Source organism: Macrosteles quadrilineatus, unplaced genomic scaffold (genome assembly GCF_028750875.1).
Source record: "Macrosteles quadrilineatus isolate MER2022 unplaced genomic scaffold, UCM_ALF_1.0 Scaffold_1__1_contigs__length_201487025, whole genome shotgun sequence".
Taxonomy (NCBI): domain Eukaryota; kingdom Metazoa; phylum Arthropoda; class Insecta; order Hemiptera; family Cicadellidae; genus Macrosteles; species Macrosteles quadrilineatus.
Window position 1 is genome coordinate 130,669,267 of NW_026542594.1, and position 27,520 is coordinate 130,696,786.

Below are 27,520 nucleotides of genomic sequence, written 5' to 3' on the forward strand. Positions count from 1 at the left end.
GACCGAGAAGCCGGCGCCCGATCTTTCTGCTGAAAACCGTGACACTGTCTCCCTCCCATTCTCTTATCTGTATGGGGAGATTAGTGCGTATAATGTGGGCTAGATAGTGAGGGGTAAGAAGCTGTGCTTTATTGTTCAATTTGAGAACGGAGATGCCTATGTGTGTTCTAGATCTAGTGTCATAAGAATGTAGCGAATCGGAGAAAATTTTCCTTTTGTTATTTTTGAAAAGGTTATAACTGTTTTTAGGAATAGTTTCCTGATGTTAAGAACTGGAAAATTTTGAAAAAGTAGGTACGGTAGGTGGGGTATCTTTGGTCTTTTTTTAGTATGTGTTTGATTATGGATTTCTAGGTACAGCAAGAGGAGCCAAGACAGAGGCAGACGCAGCCCCCCACGCAAGTATCCCGTACTGTAACAGTGACTGGACATACGCAAAGTATACACACCTGCAATGGTCCACAGACAGCACACAACCAAGCTGTGAAAAATCGAAGATCATTTTTCTTAATCTGTTGTTGACGTAATCAACATGTGGAGCCCAGCTAAGTTTGTAGTCAATTATGACCCCAAGGTATTTGTAATTTTCGACTTGCTCAATGATTTCACAATGGCACAGCGACGAACTTCAACCAGGACGTGATTGAGCCATGCGAACGAGATCATCTTGAAAATTAAGAAGTTAAACGGGGCAAAGCCTGCGGGTTACAGCTAGTATTAAAAATAAAAGAGGGCCAAGCGTGCTTCCTTGGACGACTCCATAGTTAATGTCTGTGTTGTCACCGTTGACTCCACGTATTGCTACAAACTGTTTAGGTTTTCGACTGTAAAAATAGTTTTCAAACCAAGTTAAGGAAGTATCTTTGACACCTAGTAAGTTTAGCTTTCTGAGTAATAAATTCCTATCGATAGAATCAAACGCTTTAGCAAGATCCAGGAATATTATCATAACTTTATTTTTTTTACTAATTTCTTGGGTAATAAATGTTATGAGAACAAAGAGTGCATCCGATGTGTTTAATCCTTTTCGGAAGCCGTATTGATTTTCTGTAATAATATTCTCTTTCTCCAGCTGAATTTCTAGAGCTGAATTTTTACCCATTTCTCTAGAATTTTACTTATCACAGGTAACAATGAAATGGGCCTGTAGTTATTAATGACAGATTTTTGCCCAGATTTGTGTATCGGGATAACCTTAGCTAATTTGAAAATATCAGGAAAGTTCCCAGTGCGTATACTTGTGTTTATTAAGTGCCGAATTGGAATATTAAGGCTTGAATTTTCTTTAATAATTCTGACTGGAATGTCGTCCCAGCCTGGAGCTGAACCTCCCTTGATACTATTTATTAAATTGGAAAGCTGGGGCTCATTGACAGGCACCATCTCAAATACAGAATCAACCGCGTGGTCGGCGTCATCCACCTCCGGTCGTCCCGAAGCCGTGATACCCATTGCCAACTCAGATCCCACAGAAGAGAAAAAACTATTAAATGTGTTACAAATGTGTTTTGTTTCTGGGGGGGTGGCAGTGTCAGAGTTAACAACAAACGCCTCAACCGGAAACGGCGCTTTGGCACTTGGTCGGCCAGCCACCTCGTTTACAACTGACCAAAATTTACGACCGTCACCCGCGGATTCGTCAATTTTGGTTTTGTTATAATTAAACTTTATATGCTTGATTAGGGAATGTAATCTACTGCGATACTGGGTGAATTTATTTCGAAGATACAGGTTGAATGGTTCTTTTTTAATTGTTTAAAAAGGAGATCCCGCTTTCTTATTGAAGTAATAAGACCACTAGTTATCCAAGGTTTGATTTTTGTATTTTTAGCGTTAATTTTAATATTTAATGATGCGTTTTCAATCACTCTGCCAAATTTTTTTTGTAATTTGCTCGGCACAAAAATTCACGTCTTCACTTGCTAGTACTTCTTGCCAGTTTTCAGTTGTTAAAAGGTTATTGACAATTTTCCAGTCGGTCTTTTTGTAAAAAGAAGCTTCCATTTTATCATTGGTGAAAAAGACAGGCTTTTATATTGGTGAAAAAGACAGGCTTGAAGCATTGCAGAGACGTTTCATCCGCTTAGTGGGAGTTCGCAATGGCTTTAACTACGCGGACGTCCCTGTCGTTTCTCTCTCTTCTGAACTGCAGCTTCTATCTCTTGCGGTGCGCCGAGACTTGGCCGACTTCATGCTCCTACTGAAAATAATCAGAGGTCTTCTATTTTGTCTGGAAATCCTGTCAAAAATTTACTTCAAAGTACCGTCTTTCACTAGGACTAGGGAACTCTTCGCCCGAAAAGACACTACAACACGTCTTTCGACTTCCACAGCCCACTAGCTTGTATTGCCAGGCTTGGAAACCGTGTTGCTCCGTACTGTGACCTGTTCTGTGACACAATTTCTCATATCAGAAGATGTGCTACGGAAATCTTCACTCCTTGAACCTGTACGAGCGTAAACTAGGCCTACTTCCAGACGCAGATTTTCACCAGCATTTGTTCATCTTGTCTCTGATGTATGTAAAAATTGTAAAACTGATATTTATGTTTGTTCCTGCATTTTTGTCAATGTTGATATTTATTGTAAAAAAACTTCACACTCTTCTTTGATCTCACTCATGCACTACTTGTTGCCATCCAACTTTCTATTTATAAATTGTAAATATTTGTATTGTTAATATTTTTGTTACTATTGATATTGTTTCTACTATTGTTATTGTTCACTATTTGTACAACTTTTACTATTTTGTTTCCTGTAATTTCAAGTTGTGAATGTTTTTTCATTGTAAAGTGGCTATGCCGTTGGGAAATAAAATAAATAAATAAATGTGTGTTTGATACTGTAATTGTTGTTAGAAAACCATAAATGTAGGAAATTATTCATTTTTATAGTAATATCAATGAAATAAAATGAGAAAAATACTGGAAGCCCTGTACTGTACCCATTTTGTACCAAGAACAAATAAAATAGGTAAGGGCAAAAATCGATTATTTTAAAATGTTACATTGGTTAAAATCAGAATTATTAACCTTAGTAGGGTTCCAAAACTGTGATTGGAAAATTCTTTAGAGTCTATCATAATAACATAAATATTCGCTCGGTAATATTCAAAAATATTATGAAGCATTCGATTCGATTCAATTCGAACCCAAAAATCACTATTCGCACACCCCTACTAATCGGTTCAGTAGTTTTGGAGGAGTAATTGTCACAAAAAACCTGCTTGCGTATTAAATAAGTAAATAGATGTAAAACCAAATATAGACAGCTTACTGTTGTTAACCCCTCACAAACAGTAAAAGTTAACTTAAATACATCCATTAGTAATAGCCTATAAATTAAAATTTCTTGTCAAAATGCTGTATTCTGTTCGAGCAAATATAATATTTTGTATCATGCACAATTTTATTATCACAGTGATATTGACTCAACCACTGATAGTGGCAGTTAGTCATAAGAATCTAGGATAGACACTCCCTAAGTAATAATAAACACACAATTAGATTGATCTACTTTAGTTACAGTATTGCGGCAAACGATGATAATGTCTTTCCTCATCATCAGAGATATTCATGATTTCTATGGCACATTATATTAAGTAATAGCGGTTGAAGAGAATCATACTATAGCCTAAATCTTATTATCATTGGAAAATGTATGAAAAATTTGGAGATGAAATATATAAAGTTGGACTAATGACTTTTCCTGGAGGTTTTAGAAAAGCCAAATTTATGTGTGTACATTGACATTAATGACTTTTTTGTATGTGTTTGTGTTTTCATGTCCAAGAAGAGTTTATATTAATGCTGACAACCTCATACATCAACGAGAATAGTGTTTAACGTTTAACCTGAAGATGTGCTCTTATAGCAGCACAAAACCGCTGCCGCTATTTGTAACACAACAGGAACAATTGACGCAACAGGTATTCTAAACCTTTTTAATATTAACAAAGATCTGTTAACAAACACCATAGAGCTAAATCTGTAGCATTTCAAATAATAATTTATCATTGGCAATAAATATTTTTTATAATACTATAAACTAGTGTAAGCTAATACAGTTAGAATGGATATATGTATATATATTTATAAGAGGTTAGAGGCTCATTTAGTCTAGCAATAGCTGACAAGCAGTTTTATAAGGCACATTTTCAAAACAGAGAAACACTGAACAATCAGATTTACATAACAATTAATTGTTAGCTTTAAAAACACTACAATGTGTTCTCTCTCTTTTGTAAATTTAAATCCGTTGCCATCAATAAGATTCATATTTTATCTGACAAGAATGATAGTTGGTTAAAAAAATATATAAGTTTGGTCATTTTAAACTTTAATCATTTACAATATTGTAAAATAAATTTTTTTTTATCTATAAAAATAGTGGTATACAACCGAACAATCATAACAATAACAACAAAATAATAATAGTTATACAACAACAACAATAATAAAATTGATAAATAAATTCATTTCCATGAAAATGCCGTATGAAAATTATTTAAGCAAATAATTTGATTAAATCTTTTAATATGGAATTCTAAATATACCTTGTATTGACATGACAATTAATTGTATGAGTGTTCATTTCTTGATAAACAATTTTCTTAAATTTAACTGGTTTAGTCAGAATAAAAACCCTGATTATAAGTGAAGGCACTCATACAATTTTTTTATTATATAAATAAAACAAACAAAAATAAAAAAATAATTGAATAAATGTGTTATACTGTACCTGTAAAAAAACCTGTTAAATATATTACCAATTTTCTATTTGTAATATCTCAGAATTAAGCCCGGTTTACACGCTACGATAAAAGTAACGATTTGTCTGCAACAATAAAACGTTGCATGCAAAACGGAAAGTGTAAACTGGAAGTCTTGTTACGTTTTGTCTGAGTTGGCGTGAGGTTGGAAGGTTGGTGGAAATCTCCACCAATTTCTGTAGATCGTAGTGACAAGTCGTTGCTTTGTAAACGGAGACTCATTCATTGTTGCAACCTCTAGCCCCTCACTTGCCAATCAAATATCACCTTGCATGTTTCAGGTATTATTTTGCAGAGGGATGGTTTAGAAATTAGTGTTGTGAATTCAAAGTCTTTGTAACTTCTGCCAGTTGCAAGAAATCGTAACGTTGCACTAAGTCTTTCATGGGGAGATACTGCCTTTCTCATCATGGTGTCTTTTTTTTAATATATGGAGAAACCATGTTCAATAAATTGTTGACAGTATCCTCAGTCATTCTTAAGTAGTTCCTCCAGTCAGATAATTTGTTCCTTAACTCCTTTAGCAACTCTGCATGAGAACTGTTGTTTCAGTAGCCAATGCCGACACCACTTACTTCTAGGTTCTCTTTTCCTCCTGAAACTTGTTGCAACACAAACAACGTAAACAGACCACAACAGTAACTCATCCATCGTCAAATATACAGGGAGCCTATATTAACTACTTCACAACAAGATACATCAAACGGTAGTGGTTTGAGCCAAAGTTGGAGGAAAAGATGAAACGTGTAAATGGCCCGCCCAACCTCATTATGTTTTATCGTACCGTGTAAACCCGCTTTTATGAGTATCTCAATTCAAGATTTTACCAAAATAATGACAAAAATATCAGATTGATTGAAATGTAAAAATTAATTTGCCATAAATAATTATAACATTTTAAAATATAAAAGTGATAGTTGCAAGTTTTGGACTGGCAAGATAGCAGCCAAGTAAATAACAAAACTAGTTGGGGAACTGAACTAATGTTTGGTGTATCGCCTCAGCCACATAGTCAATATTCTTGGTAGTGAGACCACACATGTTGATACGTCCAGACTTGAGGAGATAGACGTGGTGATGGTTGACAAGGTGTTCTACTTGTCTCTCTAGAACACACAAACACATCCAATAAAGTGTGACCCACACATTGCCATTCATATTTATTAGTCCAGTAAATAGAGACAAAAATTGGGGGGTTAACTTACAAATGGTCCGGTAGTTATAGACAATTAAATTTCCTATAATAAGTTTAACAATTTGTTTCTAAGTCTTATGGATACGAAAATATTCAATTTGTTTAACAATAAAAAATCATACTTTTTGGATATTTTGCCAAATTTCTAACTTTAGATCGCTGTAATTCAGTAACGGCCTATTCTGGGAAAACAAGTATCACAATCAAATTTATTTATTACAGTGCAATGCTCATGATACAGGTACTATATTCCCCTTACAAATACCCACTGGTGAGAGGAGGTGTTAAATTTCAAACAACCCACCAACACAGCAAGTACATTTTTAAAGATTCATTTATTCAAACAAAATAAGATCAAAATAAGAAAAATAAGTAATGTCAATGTTGTAGACGGCTAAATTTTCTATAATATATTATGTATAATAATTTGTTTTTAGGACATATTGATACGGAAATATTCAAATTTTTTAACAATAAAAAATCTAACTTTTCGACTGGAACCCATCAGAATGAGAAATACAGTAAAAATAAGTAAACTAATAACTAATAAAATTAAATTAAATCAAATAACTAACATATTAGAACATTTATTACTGGAGATTCACTCGTTTAGTAGGGGGTGAGAGAATTAAGACGGAGTCTTCATTGTCCTCCTCAAGTATAGGAGTTAGTAGATCGGCGTAGTCTTCGTCGTCGACGGTCACTTCATTCCTGTTGTTGCATTCTTGGCTACCACATACTTTGCAAAGGGCGGAACAACTTAGGCCCGCCTTTCTACAGCCACACGCCCCCATACAGCCTGTTGTGCATCTGCATGAGATGGTGTTTAGCAGGTTTGGGGGAGCAGCGTCTCTACTTATTCTGATGGGTTCCAGTTGAAAAGTTTGATTTGTTATTGTAAAAAAAATTGAATATTTTTGTATCCATAAGTCCTAGAAACAAATTACCATACATAGGAAATTTAACCGTCTACAACATTGACACTACTTATTTTTCTTATTTTGATCTTATTTTGTTTAAAAAAATGTATCTTACCTCCTCTCATCAGTGGATATTTGTAAGGGGAATATAGTACCTGTATCATGAGCATTGCACTGTTACATGTAAGTACAGTATGCTTTTTAGTAACTGAAAATTAAAGCTAAAACTGAAAATAATTTGAACTTTTAAGCACAGAAAACATACTACTATAACCCAGAATGCCAACCGCATGGTAAAAAGCATTAAGTGTTTTGAGAGAGCTTTGCCTGTCAATCGTAGGCAGCGCCACCAGCGTTGCTATGTTGAGTGCATGGCAACGCTGGTGGCGCTGCCTACGATTGACAGGCAAAGCTCTCTCAAAACACTTAATGCTTTTTACCATGCGGTTGGCATTCTGGGTTATAGTAGTATGTTTTCTGTGTTTTAAGTCACAAAAGCAAAAAATAGACCAATTATTCTTTTAATTTGTCTTGTTTGTTTTTTCACCCCAACATCTAACTGTTGGCCTAAAAAAATAGATGCATTTTGTAGGTAATTATTTCCCTATAAATTTGATTGTGATACTTGTTTTCCTAGAATAGGCCATTACCATAGACAAAAAGAAATAAATATAGACTGTCAGCTGTGCTGCGGTTAGCGTATATTCCGGCGCCGACCGCCAGGGGTGATGTGTAGTTACGGCGCACACCGCTGCAGCATCAAGCGCTAGCGACCGTTTCCATAACAACTTGGTAGTTGGGAGTAGTGTTGCCAACTTTGAAGGAATCCCCCGGAATTGGAGTTTACTGACTTATTTAATATATGCAATAAATTAATTTAAATACCATCTTTTATTGTATTTTTTTAACATATATTTGTTATACTTTTGTAGTTTCATTACAATGATTCAAAGTTTTTCCTTATTAATCCATAATTTTAGGAAGTGGTTAATTGGAAGGGTTTTTTTTATATTTGCAAGGTCAAAATATAATTAACCAGGATGTCTAGTAGTCGGGGAAAACGGGAAAGTCAGGTATTAGTATTGAATTTCAAAATGGTCATGAAAAGTTGGGATTTAGTCTTTATTTTGATATCAAAGTCGGGAAATTTCATGATTTTACCTCGATCGCGCTAGACAACAACGATCACGTTTTCGTTGACGGCGCAAGACGATCACGATGTCTACACGACCGCGGGAGATGTTCTTTAAACCGCGACCGTGCTAGACAACATTTTCGTGACCGCGGGGAAAATGATCACGTCTTTTCTACGATCGCGCAAGACGATAATGTCTACACGGCCGCTGAAGATGTTCACAATTTTGCCGCAATCGTGGATGACGATGACGTTTCGTGACCACGACATTCAATGATGATGTCTACACAGCCGCAGAAGATGTTTATGATTTTGACGCGATTGCAGAAGACGACAATAGCGAATAGTAATCATTTCGTTTGCAAGAGTGGTAGTGCTGGTAACAGCTGGCAAGTAGTCGACGACGACACCGAATCGAATACCGATAACTGATATCGAACGGCAAAAACGCTCTAGCGGCAGATCGCAAAACCTTTCTTTGACAGTCTATATTTACTCTTTTGTCTATGCCATTACTGAGTTACAGTTATCTAAATTTAGAAATTTTGCGAAATATCCAAAAAAGTTTATTTTTATTGTTAAAAAAATTGAATATTTTCGTACCAATAAGTCCTAGAAATATATTGTTAAACTTATAGTAGGAAATGTAATTGTCTACAAAATTGACATTACATATTTTTTGCTAAAATGCAACAAAACAGAGATATAAGCAAAAATCTCTAGAAAGTACCGATTTTTTTCAATTTTTCCTTTTTGGCGGCGGGCGCGGAGGGGGGAGAATTGTGCATTTTGCATTTTAAACACCTACTTACCATCCTAGACAACATATAAACAATTTAGAACTAGTTTGTAAGTTAACTGACCTCTATTCACTGGACTATATGATATTTTGTTGGCTTTATTAACATTTATTTTTTTCTGGTGATGTCCAGAACTTGTCAGATCTGATTAAAACACACACACACACACACATTAAACGCAATCGAAAGGTTGGACTTGATTCTCCAGGACAATAATTGCATTTGTTTAGATGTTTGTGTGTTTTAAGTGTATTTGATTGTGATCTAAATATGAGACAACAGACAATCTAAATATACCTTACCTGGTAGTTTGACTTAGACCATTTGTTTCTTTTAAATTTTGTTATCAAATTAAACTAAATTACATTCTTTTTGTTACATAATGTTGGTAAAAACCATGATTTTTTACACTAAAACATATGAGAAGACAATATGTTATTCTAAATTAACTTTTTTAAATTATTAGGATAATATGGACACAAGAGTACTAGACGGTTATCTGTTTTCAAAAAAATAAAACATTTTTTTGACTTTAATTTGTTGTGGGAGGTAGTAAGTGTTTTTGTTGACTCACGGTTGAGGCCTGTGTACGAGAACATGCCTATCTGTCTAGTGATGTGGTCCCAGGAGCCAGGAGTACCCAACTTCTCTAGTCTGTCTCTCAGGGCTTGTCTCATCTCTAGGATACGACTGGACATTGTCTTGATGCAATCCTTCCTAAGGAGGACAACCAAATATCTATATATACTAGAGGTCATCCAATATGTATGTAAATAATATGTAATGTACAGACTACTCTATTTTCAGCCTACGCTGTAAATAAAACATGTGATTGGAATTTCTTCCATTTGTTTTGATTTTCTGTTTATATTGCAATGTTATTTTATAACCAGCATGGCAACCCAAAAAGGTTCATGTTAATTTTTTTTAAATTTTAAATTAATTTTTTGTGCCTATTTTTGAACCATTTTAATTTATGAAGGGATTCTGCACATCTACAGAAAAATATCTTTCCAACAGTATGTGTAGATTTTCCCTGCCATACACAAGAGCTGAGAAAAAAGGTTTTAAAGAAACATGCTTGCCTATTAATATAGGTTAACTTAGCTAGGAAGGTCTGTACTACAGTAGAACCTCGATTAACCGGGGGTGGATCAACTGGGCAGTGGATCAACTGTGGTCAATAGATGCCTCTTAAATTATGTTACATAACCTCAAAATTACCAAGAAAATGTTATAAATTGTGTTTCTTTAGTCTAATATGTTGAAATGCACTTTATTGAGCGGAGCGAGCGAAGCTCTTATACTTCGACTCTTATGCATTTCGTAATACGCAAACTCCTCCTAGACGTCTGAAGTAATCGTTTTCAAATTTTGCATAGACCATATCGGTGAGTGCCAACATCTATATGGCGTCAAACAAATCCCTTAGGAATCCACCCCACGAACCCTCAAACTTTCAATGTAATCCTTATGGAAGCAGTATTTTACACATTAACAAAGGCATAAGATCAGCTGGTGACTTTTGAATGAAGTAGATCAAGAAATAGCTGATAGCATTATTCCACGGATATTAGAACAGGAACAGTATAGATCATAAATAATATAATCAAATGACGACACTAGCCTGAATCGTATACTAATAACCTTAACATCTTGTTTGGACGTTTATTGACAGTTCCATTTTGAATGATAAAACATACATGTTTGCTTTGAGTCCATCCAACTAAATTAACAGTTGAAGTGGTGTTTGAAGGCTTGTTCTAGGCTTACTTGGGGAAACCTTATGTGTAACCCCTATATTAGCGATGAATTGTTTTTTTGAATTAGTATATGATTATGATTTAAAAAATTGGGTTGCCTTTTCCGTGTTTGTTTGGCTCTTCTACCAGACCGATTTCCATGATTGAAGTAAAGCTATGCACGCACAGATTTCACATCAAGCATCGGCATATGTTTATCCATAGTCCCACTCGGCTTATATGTGAATTAAATTTGCTCCCCATGTATTTCTTATGGGAGTTAAATTTGGTTTTTCTCTTCAGAGTTTGTTTGGCTCTTCTGCCCGAACGATTTTCATGATTGAGGACGAAGCTCTCCCGACAGTAACACCACCCACCACCGCGCCACCGTGCCAAACGCTTCTGCTGTTGTCGTCTGTCAAGAAACGTTTGTGTTCGCGGCATATGTTATGGTTATGACAGTGTCAAACTCAAAACGTCTTGTTTAAGTGTCTCTAGTTTAGTGTGTCTCAGATTTAAAATGTTCATATGTGTATTGTGTGGCAAAAAATATACAAGACAATGGGTTCTGAACCAGAACCAAGTTAAAATTCATGTATTTCACATTTAAGTTATTGTGTTATGCTAGTTAAATCTTTGACTGAAATAAAAGTTTTTGAACTTGAGCACACACACAGATACCCCAGATATATTCATAGATACCAGTACCCAGAAACATATCCCATGCTTAGTAACTTTGTGATAAATAAAACAAAATAGGCCTATACAAAATTCACCCTAAGATATTTCCTCATTTGAAATATAGCCAAATTGTTATGTTAATTTTGTTCTTTAAGTTTCCTAGATGAAAGGGATTGTAAATAAATGTCAATAAATTTAAATATTATTAGTATACTGAGCCTACAAACATTCCCCATTAGTCCAAGAATTTTAGGGATAAAACTGCCATTCGACCTAACAAATTCGGACTAAGTGGAAACTTTGTACAGTTGTTCAGTAAGCCTAAACAAATAAAATATCAAAAGTCCCCATAAATCCCGGCTGTGCATCAGCCGCCATCTTGGAAAATGGCGGCCAATTTTCACTTTTTTGACAATATTTCCCAAACTATTGGTATTGGACAATTTTAGTAAATACAAAAGTTAAAGAACGTCTAAAAATACATCTTTTTTATATTACAAGGTTTGCTCTATCTCTAACGGTTATTGAGATAAATAATAAAAGTTAGTATTAAATTTAAAATTTCCATGTTATTCTTATGGAGGAAAATAAAATTGTTGCAGTTTGCTTATTTATGGATATATTTTGATCAAACTTGGCAAGTTTATTTATTTCATACTAAGCTAATGATATTTAACATAAATACACGCTTTATTTCTCTCCACATAGCAGTAAACCTAGTACTCGTTAAATTTAACCGTATTTAAATACAGAATCTATCTTACATTTTTAGGAAGTATTTTTCTAATGATCCAGTCAGGCAAATGGAAATTTATTTTTTGACATATTAACAATAGTTTTCCCTTATTAGTAATATAGTCCAGGCAAATTAGATCAAATTTAGGGTGTGCTCCCCAAAAAATCGTCTAAAGCTGGAAAGTGTTTTAATACCTTTCTTGGGGGTCCCAAATAAGACTCCTGTGAGTTTGCGACGGATTCTGACGTCTGCTTAAGTTTTGGGAGTCGAAAAACTATGAAAATTTTGCACTTTTTTCAGTTTTTCGCTTATAACTCCTAAATAACGAATCCTAAGGAAAATGTTGTTCGAAGGTGTCTTTTAGCGCATTAAATTCCGCATCGATTGATGTTAAATACGTCGAAATCGGCCGAGCCGTTTAGCCGCTGTAGCTTTTCAAAGTTGGGATATTTTCATCAACATGGCCAAAAGGTTGATTATTTGACCAGTTTTCGGCTTACAACTCCCAAACGACGCATGCTATACAAAAATGCGACTGTAGTTAGTTTGGAAAACACAAAATTCTGCGTATATTGTTTTTTTGATTAATCAATAACGGTAATTGATTGTTACTTACTTCGTATGGTCGCCATTTCATTGAAAAAAGTATTAAAGTTAAAGTTGGGAATTTTAACTAAAATTGGTAACAACATAGATCCTGTCCTTAAATGGATTATGAATTATTAGATAGTGGTTTATTCCATGATGGTCATCCAGAGGTTTATCTAATAAGGTGTGATGAGAGTAAGACACCCTATGTAATTTTAAGTCCAATATTGTTGTCTGAGGTTCCGAAAATTCAAGGATTCATATCCCAACCACCCATTATATAAGATCTATCTCTGTATTCATCTTTCAGTTTTTGGCTTACATCTCCTAACGCATGCTATAAAAAAAATGTTCCTGTAGTAGTTTCCTGTAGAGCATAAACGTCTGCGTAGAATGTTTTCCAATTAATTAAGATCGGCTTCACCATTTAACATTGATTGTTAACACTAGAACAGATGCTTGTCAAGTTTCCGAAGTTTAAAATCTTACCATTGAAATCTGGAAAACAACCAGCCTAATTACCAAAAACATAGGGGATATGGCAGTGAATCTATCCACTAGAGTGACGTCATGGATCCTGCAGCATGGCCTATGAACAAGTGCTCATGAGAGCAACATCTAAAAAATAGTAAATTGTTTTGCAAGTGAAATACCTGACATTCCTTTTACTCGGCTAAAACAAAAGTTGATGGTTTGGCTTGCTGACCACCCTTTTTACAGTTTGGATGATTTTTTTGCAAAACATAATTGTTATGGTAAAATTGTTATCTAGTTCTTACTTAGTCCTTAATTGCGAGCTGTGATGGCACCAGCAATGATTAAAGAAGAATTTGCCCCCCTCAGTCAGCACGCGATACTCCACATTAAATCCAAGCCTCATTTTTTAATCATACTTTGGATTTAAAATAGGTCCGCACCCACTAGCGCAGTTTGATGAAGAAAGCGTGATGTAGAAAAGTCGAAAATCTATTCATGTAGCCTAAAACTACTCATGCTGTTTACTCCAATCAATGTAGATATCACTGTGTTCTGACGGGTAACAACGCTTGGCGAAGTTGCAGAAGCAGGTTGGCCCTATACATGGTTGGGAGCAGACAATATCCAAATCAAGTGAGGGTTGGTCTCTTCTAGAAGACACTTTCAACTAATTTTGACATTGATTCTAACAAAAGGGGCTGCTCATCCACCAATCCTTTAGAGCTCATTTAAAAGTGTACTTAATTCAGAGAGATAGGTATGGAAAATTAACGCCAATGGGTTAACTCCCATCACTACGGTTAATCCACCGGTTCGACAAGAACTTCTCAACTCCGTCTACCTATCTCGACTATCGTGTACATGTTAAAAAAGGTTTACATTATCTTGCTCCTTTTGAAATGCAGGGATATAATGCACTACTGTCTGAAAGACTTGCAAGGGGCACGATTATCTCAATTCTATATCTGACGAAAAAGATGGGTGGTACCGAATGTCACCATTTGTGGCAAGACCAATAAGAGCAAAGAATGAATTCTTAAGATTCAAATGATGAGAAGTAGAAAAGTTATATGGTAAAATCTACGAAAACTCCCATTCGTTTTTTTTTTAATAGGCTAAATACATATTAAAACTATGTACATCTGTCCCATTATCATATTTCGCTTATTAAGCTAAAAATAACATTTTTGGAATATTTAATAACATCTTTCTCGTTGTAATATCTTATTATATATTAGAATCGCTTAACACCATTTTGGAGTGTCCATAGATGGGATCGTATAAATGGGAGCTTAGGACGAATCCTAGAATTTTTGTAACCCCAGATAACAATATTAGATTTAAAATTACATAGGGGGTCTTGCTACCCTTCCCTTCACACATTCTTGGATAAACCTCTGGATGATAACCATGGAATAAACCACTATCTAGTAATTCATAATCATAATTCTACGCCGAATTTTGTGTTTTTCCAAACTAACTACAGGTGCATTTTTGTATAGCATGCGTCGTTTAGGAGTTGTAAGCCGAAAACTGGCCAAATAATCAACCTTTTGGCCATGTTGATGAAAATATCCCAGCTTTGAAAAGCTACAGCGGCTAAACGGCTCGGCCGATTTCGACGTATTTAACATCAATCGACGCGGAATTTAATGCGCTAAAAGACACCTTCGAACAACATTTTCCTTAGGATTCGTTATTTAGGAGTTATAAGCGAAAAACTGAAAAAAGTGCAAAATTTTCATAGTTTTTCGACTCCCAAAACTTAAGCAGACGTCAGAATCCGTCGCAAACTCACAGGAGTCTTATTTGGGACCCCCAAAAGGTATTAAAACACTTTCCAGCTTTAGACGATTTTTTGGGGAGCATATGTCTAATTTGCCTGGGCTAATAAAGTTTAAAGTCCATTCACTATCTTTTCACTACTATGTAACTACTTACATGGTAGGCCTACTTATTACTCCCGGTATAATTATTTTATCGGTGAATATTAGGAAATTAAACCTTAAAATCCGGACTAAATGCGGCTGAGGCACAGCCGGAATTTGTGGGGACTTTTGCCATTTTTATCATCTAGGCTTTCTGTGCTTAATTGTGCAAAATTCCAATTTAGCCTGGATTTTAAGGTTCAATTTCCTAATATTTACCGACAAAATAATTATACCGGGAGTAATAACGTACCATGTAAGTTTTGAGTAGTTACATAGTAGTGACAAGATAGTAAGTGGGCTTCAAATCATAATACTAATAAGAAAAAATGATTGTTAATATGATTAACAAATAAATATCCATTTGCCTGGCTGGATTTTTACTAAAAATATGTCCTAAAAATGTAAGATATATTCCCTATTTAAATAACTTGAAATTTAACGAGTACAGTAGAGTCCCACAAACTCGGCACTCGATAACCTGGCAGTCTGGATAACTCGGCCATCACCTGGCTCAGAAATTTAGTAATATTTTGAGTCCGAGTTAAACATGGACTCAAGCCAGCTCAAGTAAAATCATTCACAACTCGTACCAAGGATATTTTGTACTATATCTGACGACTTAATACTGACTTGTAATATAAAAAAGGAGGTTAAAGAGCTTAAAATTGTATTGTCCTTATTTTTAAGCCTAGTTCCTGATAACCTGGCATTTCACAAACTCGGCATCCTTCCAGTCCACATTACGCTGAGTTTGCGGGATTCTACTGTACTAGGTTTACTGCTATGGGGAGGGTAATAAAGCGTGTATTTGTGTTAAATATCATTAGCTTAGTATGAAATAAATAAATTTGCCAAGTTTGATCAAAATATATCCATAAATAAGCAGACTGAAACAATTTTATTTTCCTCCATAATAATAACATGGAAATTTTAAATTTAATACTAACTTTTATTATTTATCTCAATAACCGTTAGAGATAGAGCAAACCTTGTAATATAAAAAAGATGTATTTTTAGACGTTCTTTAACTTTTGTATTTACTAAAATTGTCCAATAGTTTGGGAAGTATTGTCAAAAAAGTGAAAATTGGCCGCCATTTTCCAAGATGGCTGAAGCACAGCCGGGATTTATGGGGACTTTTGGTATTTTATTTATTTAGGCTTACTAAACAACTGTGCAAAGTTTCCACTTAGTCCGAATTTGTTAGGTCGATTTTCCTAATATTCTTCCACTACATCCTAAGCAGCTTTGTGACAAACAAAAATAAACATAATAGGCCTATACAAGATTCACATTAAGATATTTCCTCATTTGAAATAGCCAAATTGTAATGTCAATTTTGTTGTTCCAGTTTCCAAGATGAAGGCGGATGTAAATATTGTAAATAGACAATGTTAATAATAGTAATGTAAATAAATGTAAATGAAAATAAATAAATGTATTAATAGTATACCACTATTATATTTTGTTGTTATTTCGTCATCACCAAGGCAACCCATAAGACCCATGTTATTTTTTTAAAGATTTCAAATTCGTTTTTCGTGCTTATTTGTGAGCCTAATTCAATTTATAAAGGGATTCTGCACATCTACAGGTAAATATTTTTCATTTTGTACCAACCTCGTGTAATTCGGTCCAGTGGTATGGTCAGGCTAGCTGTCATAAGTTTTGTAAAGGTTTTTTAGTATATAAGATATATATTGTCTGTTAACTGGAGAATCTAAACTAAAAGACAACATTTGGTGTCTTGACTCTGGTAGTACCTATATGTGTAAAAATAGGGAAGACTTTGTTGAACTTTCAAAAACTTCTCCCAATCAAACACTCAAACTTGCCTAAAAAAATCAAACAACATCAATTAAACTCAACAGGATAAGGAGGATAAGGGACTAGTAAAACTAACTAAGGATTGTCGTATTATGCCTAACTGGTTATTGGTTTTAAAACCTCAATATCTATTAAAATAACCTTTGCTGAAGGTCTGGTTTTGAATTATTTCTGAAAGACTGTTTGTCTTAGTATTAACATTTATAATCATATGTTGAATTGTTTCAAAATGTAAATAAAGTTTAGTTTGTTGTTTTGTTTTGCATTGAACACAAGCTGATTTTTCTTCTGTTGAAATTTATCTAGCTTTTTGTCAGTTCTGAATTTAATTCACTACATAAATCGTCCGTGATATCACTATTAATCGTGAATCGCGTACCAGTGACGACTACAATTGGCGACCGTGACAGGACTGACATCAGAAATGACAAAACTAGAAGATGACTCGACCCTAATGCAGGGGAATGCTCTGGAGGGATGTGGACAAACGGCTTCAGGAGGCGGAGGCAACTTGGAGAGGTGCCTTCATTTGGACCTTAAGGAAGAAGGTGAAGACCGTAATGCCTACAAGTTGCTACCACTGGTAGGAGGAACTACGCAGATGGTACAACAACCACGAGCAGCGGATACGGTGAGTGTCTTTCTAGAGAAGATTTTAGCAAAAATGCAGACTCAGTCAGAAAAAATGGATACTTATTTGGCAGATACTGAAAATGAAATTTCGTCCTCAATCAGAAAAATTACACAAAATCATTCAAAATTAGATACAAGGGTTGGACCCTTACAGTCAGATGCTGTAATTGAAACTATTAAAGATCCAAAGCTGGAAGATGGTGTGAATCAATACTAACACTGATGAATCAAGTGATATGGGCATCAGAGTTGATGCCATTGAAACGAAGCTTAGCAGCAGGCGTGATGATGTGGACGAGAGGGATGCTGATGAGGAGATGACTTGTGAGGTGGACGAGAGGGAGGCTGACGATGAGACGACTTGCGATGTGGATGAGAGGGGTGCTGACGAAAAGACGACTTGTGATGTGGATGAGAGGGATGCTGACAAGGAGATGGTATGTGGTGTGGACGAGAGGGATGCTGACAATGAGATGGTATGTGGTGTGGACGAGAGGGATGCTGACAATGAGACGACTTGTGATGTGGATGAGAGGGATGTTGTCGAGGAGACGACATGTGGTGTGGATGAGAGGGATGTTGTTGAGAAGACGACATGTGGTGTGGACGAAGGGGATGCTGATGAGGAGATGGCATGTGGTGTGAAAGAAGAGAATGCTACCAAGATGTGGTGTGGACGATGTCCCACGTCGGTTTGAGACTTCCGAGAATAAGACAACTACCACGTGCGAAGAACTGCTTTCTACAATCAATGTTGCGTCCTGGGATTGCTTTAAAAAGGTTAAGGACAGGCAAGGTGGGGAGGAAAAGGAGGAGAAGATCAGGCACTGGGGCAAGATGATTCATGACCACTATCAACAAAAGGAAAGATATGAAGAGAAGGCCGAAGAAATGGAAAACATTTTCAGACAGCTCAGAAGTTGGAAGATGGTGCAGCAAATCAGCCACTCTGAGAGAAGTGGTAAAGATAGTGGGAAAAGAAGGAAAAAACTTTTGCAGAGAAATACACAGAAAAAGAAGAAGAAGACCAAGTGTAAAAACAGTCTAGATTACAGATTTTCAAATAGATATTGAAGGTTTTAGGGGGGATACTTGTCGTATTATGCCTAAATGGTTATTGGTTTTAAAACCTCAATATCTATTTAAAATAACCTTTGCTGAAGGTCTGGTTTTGAATTATGTATGTTTGTCTTAGTATTAAAATTTATAGTCATATGTTGAATTGTTTCAAAATGTAAATAAAGTTTAGTTTGTTGTTTTGTTTTGCATTGAACACAAGCTCATTTTTCTTCTGTTGAAATTTATCTAGCATTTTGTCATTTCTGAATTTAATTCACTACATAAATCGTCCGTGATATCACTATTAATCGTGAATCGTGTATCAGTGACGACTACAGGATGGTTCAGTTGTTAACATCCTAGACACACTCCATATCCCAGATCTAACAACAAACCTTCTATCTGTAATCAAAATCACTGAAAAAGGATGTAGTGTAACTTTTGATCAAAATAAAGCTGTAATTAGAAACTCTAAAAATGAAACAATGAAACAACGTTGCAAAACGTGCAATGAGTGTTTGCAAGCAACCAAAATAATCTTCTTGTCTTTGAAGTTTTCCATTTCATTTTTGTATATTTTGAAATATTTTAGAACTTCATTCTTGTGTTTGAGGAAATAATCTTTAGGCCGGCCACACACAGAACCAGGCGGGTCGGGGCGCGACAGGGCACGACGAGACGCCTGACTTAAGCCCTGTCTTGTTGCTGTCACACACAGAATGAGGCAGGGCACGTCAAGTAAAAATTTTAGCCCCCATAAACCTGAAAATTAATATAGGATTTTTTATTTCTGAGCCTTGAGCCGATTTAACCAACTTTTAAATTTGACTTTATACTTGGGAGCAGAATAGAAAACGAAATTTAGCCATACCTCCAGAGGAGTGGTTTCTTAAACCCTAAAGATATGAACGTTGGCCCTCTCTTTCCTCAGTTATCAATACCAAGATAAATTATTAGTTATTCAACCACTGTAGTAATATCATCACTGTATGGTCTTATCAAATGGTGTAATCTTTGGTTCATATTAATTGTTACAGTCTTGTAAGTAAATTGTATCAGTTATAAAATAATCCTTATCAATATTAACTTGTAAGGGAATAAATCACATGATTGCGCATGCGCAGAAAGTTCTGCCTGGCAGCGACTTGCCTCGGGGCATAATTTTGGAGACCTTCGCATTTTGCCCTGAGGGCGCCCGGGGGCGTCTTTTCGACGTGCCCTGCCTCGTCCTGTCCTGTGTGTGGAGCTCCATAAGCGCCCGTGCAATTCCCGTCGCACAAGACGCCCCGGGGCAAAATGCCCTGTCGCGCCCCGCCTTGCCTGGTTCTGTGTGTGGCCGGCCTTACTATAACGGGATTTCTCGTCAGTAAAAGTTACAAAGTACAGTAGAGCCCCAATAGTTTGATACTTTGTGGACTTAAGGGATGTCGAACTATTGAAATGTTGAACTATAGGGAGTAAATGGGGGTAAACACAAGTCTTATAGAAATCACCCAAATTTATTAAATACTAAAAAGCTTAACAATTAATTTCACTGTTCATCAGTTAAGTCTCAAGTCAACAATAAATGACAACTTATGTTCAAGTCAGCTTACATCACAATAGTAACCATTAAATATAACTAGACAAATACCTCAGCACGTGTTTCATTACGGACTGGAAAAGGTAATTTTGTCATTTTTGTCTCAATACATATTTTACAATCACCGATGCTTTTCATTTGGATTGAAGTTAAGTCCCTCAATGGTTCTGTTTTTAAGAGCGTTTTTTAAATCTCTTTCGTTTATGTGTCCAAGTTTTAAATTACATTCATTAATTTTAAAGCTGTTTCTAACAAGATTGGCATTTTCAAAATTATCAAATTCTAGTAAAGATTAAGTTTCTTCAAACAGACGATGGCGGTGGATCTACAAGACAATGGCATTCAAAGACGACTTTCAGCTCCTTATACTCCAGAGCATAACGGTCTGGCCGAAAGACTTAACAGGACACTACTTAACGAATTAAAATGTCTCATGACAGAGTCAAAACTTACTCCAATGTTCTGGGCTGAAGCATTAACAGAGAAAACTACTTGCGGAATTGATGTCCATGGGTCATTCCATGTCAATTCAACACACCCAATTTACCTCATTATCTCAGATTTTGCCGAAATTTGGTATACTCACAGAGGATATAGTCCGGCAGAATTGACCCGAACCTGGTTTTGTCCTATTAAGTTTTTTTTATTGATGATATGTGATTTCTAGGGTAAGTAGACCCTAAAGCCACCGGGTACTTTTTTGGTACCCTTGGGCAACAGCCGCCATCTTGGAAAATGGCGGGAAACGTAAATTACAGTGTAAGCTTTTACTTAAACCGATGTAATAAAAAGACTATTTAAGATGGAACAATGCATGTTATTTTAAAATGTTTATGGTTAAATTTCCTACTCAGAAATACCATATATTAAATATATATAATTTGTTTTAAGGTCAGTATTACTTTTCAAAGTTTATAATTTACAAAAAAATAATGTCATATTTATTTTTATTTAAATTTTGCGCCTTAATTATTCAAAATATGACTATAATATATATTATAAAGTTTGTAGAGCTTTAAATTTGGCATCGAATACATCTATGGGATGTTTTGTTGGATCAAGGGTAACGCCAGAACAAAGCGTTAGAAAATAATTTATTTATTAATTTTCAATAAAAAATAAGGATATTTTATATGTTCAATAAAATTGTAACATCTTTCCTGAGACCATCCGCCACTTCTCTCTGGCTGTTTTTGGTATTAAAATGTTTGTAAAATTACCAAATTTAATTTGAACTATTAACTGTTTATATTTAAGGACTTTAAGGCCGATCTCAAAGACACACAGACAGGATCTTCACTCCAAAGAAACAATATTTTTTCAAAAAGAAAAGTTTAAATTTTGACCAGCCCATTGAGTTATTATTATTAGATGTTGTATGTATTGCAATAAAAACACTCAGTAAACAATTGGCATCCATTTGACATGTAGATCACTGAAATCGAACGAGACGGAGGTGAATTACAAGACTTCAACCAACAAAGATTTTAATGGTTGTATAATTTTCTTTGAAAAAAAGATTGTTACCTCGGGTACTGATTATGCGATGTTATGTTTTTTTTATAATAAAATACTCAGCAAACTACTGGCTTTCATTTGAGGCATTGGTCATTCAAATCTATCGGGTTTGAGGGGATTTATAGAACTTTAACCAAATAACATTTTAGTTTTTCCAAGATTTGGCTTTAATTAAAGATATTATCTCAGGTTATAATTACGTTATATGAAATGTTATATTCTATGAATACTCAGTGAGTTACTGGCTTCAATCCAAGCCATTGACTATAAAAATCGGCTGAGTTGAACATGAGTTGTGGACCCCAAACAATAAAAATTTGATTTTTTTACAATATATCTTTAGTTAATGATCGTGTCTCGTGTTATCTTTACGTGATATTGTATGTTGTGGTATGGGAATACTCAGTGAGTTAATGCGGATCTTTTCAGCTATTATTTATTGCAATCTGAAGTTGTTGGGGCGAGTTATAAGCTTAAACGTAGAATAAAAGTTGTTTTTTCTTAACTTTCTTCTGTATTTAAAGACATATTTCTCAGCTGCTATGTGTACTATCTTATTCGTTCTGGTCTAAAAACACTAGGCCAACTTAGAACTTTCATTTGAGACAATTTTCATTTGAATATGTAGAGCTTAAGGTGAGTTGTAGACCTCTAACATTAGGTTTTCAATTTTTAAGGACTGTCTTTTATTAAAGATCTATATCTCAAGATCTAAATGAGCTGTGTTATTCATTTTGGTGAAGAAAACCTCAGTAAGCTATAAACTCAGATATGAACCTAACCTGGTTTATTCCTATCAAGTTTTTTTTGTTGCGTTTGATATACACCAGTGAACAGAATTGAAAAATGTGTAGTTGCGTGAGCTCAGGCTTACCTTGCACAGCATTTTGTCATTGTGGATATAATACCTGTTTAAATAGAAAAATACAAACTCAAGACGTCAGTGAAGACTACGACAATGTAGAATAATGAGTTAATACCCCCGCTGCAGCAAACCTGACGAATAAGCAAATTTCCATTTGCCTGGATTGATTTTCAATTAATCTATTAAATTCACATTTATGTTTAACGAGTACCTAGATTTGCTGCTAAAGGGAAACTAATAAAGTGTATTTTTTATTAAAATATTAATAGCTTAGTATAGAATAAATAATTCTGCCAAGTTTGATCAAAATATATCCAAAAACAAGCCAACTAAAACATTTTACAATATTCTCCATAAGAATAACATGGGATTTTAAATGAACTATTTTTTAAATTATATATATATAAATTTGAGCAAAAGAGGGTTTTTGGCCTCTGGGGACATCAAAATGATGTACATAAATCGGTCCCGGGCCTAGGTCTTACCATGAGACCTACAGTAATAGCTACTTCCCTATAGAGAAATCGCTAATAGTCACTAAGGTTACTGAAACGTTATTTACAAGTTATTTCTACATGTAGGCCTATTATGTAAGTTACAATTTTACATGAATAGAATATTCATGTTACAATACAAAATAATAAAACTCATGTTGAAATCAATTTTATTAATTTTGTTAACTTATTGTCATTTTTCAATGTAACGCAAATACTAACAAGCATAGCCACAAGTGCTACGGGAATTCAGTTAACTTCAAAATCGAGTATTATTATTACATGCCATAATAACGTTGAAAAGAATGTGTCTTGCTAGTAACTTATAGAAGCTCAGGTTTAAATTGGCAAAACTTATATTTTGTTCGCTTAAAGGTAACACTAAAACAAGGTCGTATAACAAGTTTTTTTTAATTGGGCAAAAAATTCAATTCTTAAAGATAAAAACTACGTTTTCCGCCGCCAGTTTGAAACAGCTTTGATATGGCTAATATCTGGTAAATTTATGAGTAACATTATAACGAGGTTTCATACTAAATTTCATGATATTCGAACTAAAAACGCATAGTTTATAGCTTAATTACCATGTTTTCAATTAATCGATTCATTTATTAATATGGACAATTATTATCTCAAATTCTAGAAGTTGCCCAAAGGTACTTTGTACGTACCCACTATTTTCTGCATCTATATACTACCAAAATAAAATATCATCAGTAAAAAAACGTAATAGAACAAAACAGGGTTCAAGGAAAATTCCCTGTTTGGTTGCCGGACTATTCCCAATTTACAAATCAACAAATTACAAGAAAAATTATTGATTTATTGATTGATAATCTATACTATTATAAAGAAGAGGTGGTGTCTGTGTGTGTGTGTGTGTGTTTGTATGAGCTAATCTCAAAAACTACTGAACCTATTGGGCTCAAATTGCACACATGAAGCTACAGTTCCGAGGATACATATAGAGAACTATTCCCGCTTCAATATTGACCTCGGGCTCTGCCCCGTGGGCTTTCAAAAATCGGAGGTGAGAGATTTCAAAGTAAATTTTGATTGATGGTATCCATGACAACAAAGAACAAACCTACAAAGTTTAAAAATGTAAACAAGCAGTACTAACTGTCAAATCTATCTATATATCTAATTCCGTAAGCCCAAAATTTTACAATGAAATTGTGAGCGAACTGGAGGCCGTAGAAAGCTGGGAGGGGTCTCATTTTAAAGGTCTGGGCATGAAGTTTTGGGGAAAAATACTCATTTTTCTTACTTATGCACCAAAAGGTTATTACAGGATAAAATAAATCACATTTAAATAGCATGGGAATCCAGGTCATGTCCGATTTGTTTACTTTAAAACATGTGGTTTAGATTTATTTAAAGCATATGGTAATATCATTGACTATTGGCTACAAAAGTTGTATTAATAGTGTTAAAGGTAGTATGTAATATATGTATTGTATGTAACTATAGTGCATTTGAAAGTAAACATGCGTGCAAATGAAAATGAAACAGCATTTTGTGATTGGCTTCTACGCTTATATTAGGTAATGGAATCTTAGAGAGCAATAGGGCAACACCGGCAATTGACATTCCAGATAACTTTGTTCTCTCTGATTGTGCAATTGTTTAGGGCAACTCAATAAATCCAGAAAATATTCAAAACTACTCCAATCAAATAATTGTATGTCCTTTAAATGAACATTGTGATAATTTAAATGAAGAAGTATTAAAAATCTACTACAGTAATTATGAAGTAGTTTCAGAAGACCCTACAGAGAGGTTGAACATACCAATTGAGTTTATAAATTCAATTACACCATCTGGAATGCCACTACACAAATTAGTTTTAAAAGTTGGTTCAATAGTGATGCTCATAAGAAATAGGGTCTGGATTAGTTAATGGAGTAATCGTCATTTGGTACGATTGGTTGTGTTGATACCCAACACTGAAATGTCTGAAAAAAGTGTAAAGTTAGTAGTAATTACTGGAGTAGGGAAAGGGAACATATTTTTCATGCCAAAAATAAAACTAATATCTACAGATCCTAATATTCCCTTTAAATTTACAAAGGATTCAATTCCCATTGCGATTATCTTTCACCATTACTATAAAGCGCAAGGCCAAACCTTCCCAAAAGTTGGAATTTATTTGAAAAAAAAAAAAAACAGTGTTTACCCATGGTCAACTTTATGTTGCTTTTAGCCGGGTAAAGCGGCCAGATGACGTTAAAATAGAAATAGAAACAAATAAAGACCAAGGAATGGACCAAAATGGATACTACACAACAAATGTTGTTTTCAGAGAGATTTTGTTACAGAATTAGTATTTTACAATTTGGAAGATGACATTATCTCTATGTGCTGTGTTTTTCTAAGTGAATTTGTCTATATTAAAAAAAAATGTATGTATATTTAATTAATAGTGAAGATTATTGAAAATGTTCTTTTGCTGTATTATGATTAGAAAATTTATGTTACAAACCCACCACATGAAGAGTCCTTTTGAATTTTTATCCTAAACAGAGCAGACATAAAAATGAATTATGCAGGTATGTGATAACTGTTATACATTATTATAATATACAAAAAATTTAAACGATAATTCAAGGTAGGGTACGGTAACCCATGAGACAAATAATTTGTACAAAATAATTATTAGAATATATTACATAATACTGTATATAGGGGCTATTGCCCCTACAAGCCACTAGTTAATTTTGATTTCACAATTCCATACAGCTGGTTCAAACATTCATTTAAATACTGCATGAATATTAGAACAGAGAGGGTAAGGATCATATTTAAAATAATGATGTCACTATTCTGAATGTAAACATTATTTAACATTACTTAAATGGAGCTGTCAAACCATACGCTAATGTCACTTTAATACCTAAAATTTTTTGAAACCCAATAATTAATATTTTCCATGAAAACCAGTACGTTACCGACTGTTTTCATATAAATACATAAAACATAACATTATCACTAAAGATATAGGGCTTTGATGAGACTTTTTTTATAATTAAAATTACTCTTTTTTTGGGGGGGAGGGGTCCATAACTAGCTACATCCTATGATTTGAATTATAATTAGCGTAAATGAAAGCCATTGGTTTATTGAGCATTTTGATACCAAAAACAGTAGAAAAGAACTACAGAATATTCTTAGGAAGAATTATATAAATTATTTTCATTTATTAGATACCCCTCTTTGTTATAGAAAAAATAAATATAAGTTATTTTTTACACATTGTTGTGACGTTATCATTGATCCAACAAAGATCCCAATAGGTGCATTGGATGCACAATTTTAAAATCTACAACTTTTGTAACGTGTATCATGGCCTTTTTTCAGAGATTATAGCACAAAGTTGAAAAAAGTAGGGATAGAACATATTTTTATCTAAATGATTAACTTTAAAAATAAATACTGGCTTTAAAACACACAATATATAGTTAAAATATGATATTTTCCTGCACAGAATTTCACTGTGAGTATTTTAAAAGTGTTTGCACTGCTGTAGGTAGCATGGTATTTTCATAACATAGTTTTAAGTAAAAGCTTACACTGTAAATTACGTTTTTCGCCATTTTCCAAGATGGCGGCTATTGCCCAAGGGTACCAAAAAAGTACCCGGTGGTTTTATGGTCTACATACCCTATATAACTCAAAACAACAATAAAAAAAACTTAATAGAACAAAACCAGGTTAGGGACAAAATCCTCATTTGGCTGCCGGACTAATACTAAAACTAAGAAAAATACCAAATTTTAATTTTTTTTCCAAACGGTTTAAAAGTTATGGCTATGTTAACTTGTCAAAAAAACTTAAAAAATCGGTAAACGTGTTTGTTCTAAATCGCTCTAGCACCTGTCCTAATTAAGATAGAGAGCTGGGAAAGGTTTCATTTTGCAGCATTTTCTATGCTCTTTCTAATATGGGTTATTAGATAAAAGTTTTTCTCTAAACATAAATTAAATTTATAATTATTTTTTTTTCCAAAAAGTACATAATTTAAAAGTTTTAAATTATTTCCACAATTACTTAGTACTATTATCAATAACTTGGTGAAATATAAATGTGGGGTAATAATGGGTTCATTGCAAAAAACAATTATTTCTAACGTTTGTTTTTATAAATCACCCTATTTGGCATAATAGTAGTACCGTACAAATGTAATGTATTATTTCCTTTTTAAAATACAGAACACTATTTTTTATATATTTACTTAAGGCCATTGAGGACAAAAAATATAATAAGTACGAGATGTCAGGCCGTCCTACGTACGGGAATTGAGTAGTCAGTTAAATCTGTGTACAATTCAGAACAGCTAGTTTACACGTAGAAAGACAAAATATTTTTTTGCAGTTTTAATGTGAAAAATCATGTTGCGTGGCCAATTATGTTTTATTCCATCATAGGCCTATACCATATGCATTTTAGATCCGATAATTTTACAATAAAACAGCAATTAAGACGATGAGAAAAGCGTTGAAGTGAGATTTGCGGCCGATTCGCACACTGATTATAAGTAGCCTACAGTAGAGAGTAATATCTTTG

At 34.3% G+C, this 27,520-nt stretch overlaps 1 protein-coding gene across 1 annotated transcript in view; it reads right to left on the reverse strand.

Annotated features, from left to right (window-relative positions):
* Nucleotides 1-3,929: 3,929 nt before the first annotated feature.
* LOC128985025 (aspartate aminotransferase, cytoplasmic) overlaps nucleotides 3,930-27,520 on the reverse strand; it is a 136,492-nt gene continuing 112,901 nt past the window's right edge. Inside the window, exons 7-8 of the mRNA XM_054404403.1 lie at nucleotides 9,396-9,538; nucleotides 3,930-5,877 (exon numbers count right to left, since the gene is read on the reverse strand). Coding sequence (XP_054260378.1) covers nucleotides 5,735-5,877; nucleotides 9,396-9,538 — 286 coding nt within the window. The 3' untranslated portion in view covers nucleotides 3,930-5,734. The remainder of the gene's footprint in view (nucleotides 5,878-9,395; nucleotides 9,539-27,520) is intronic.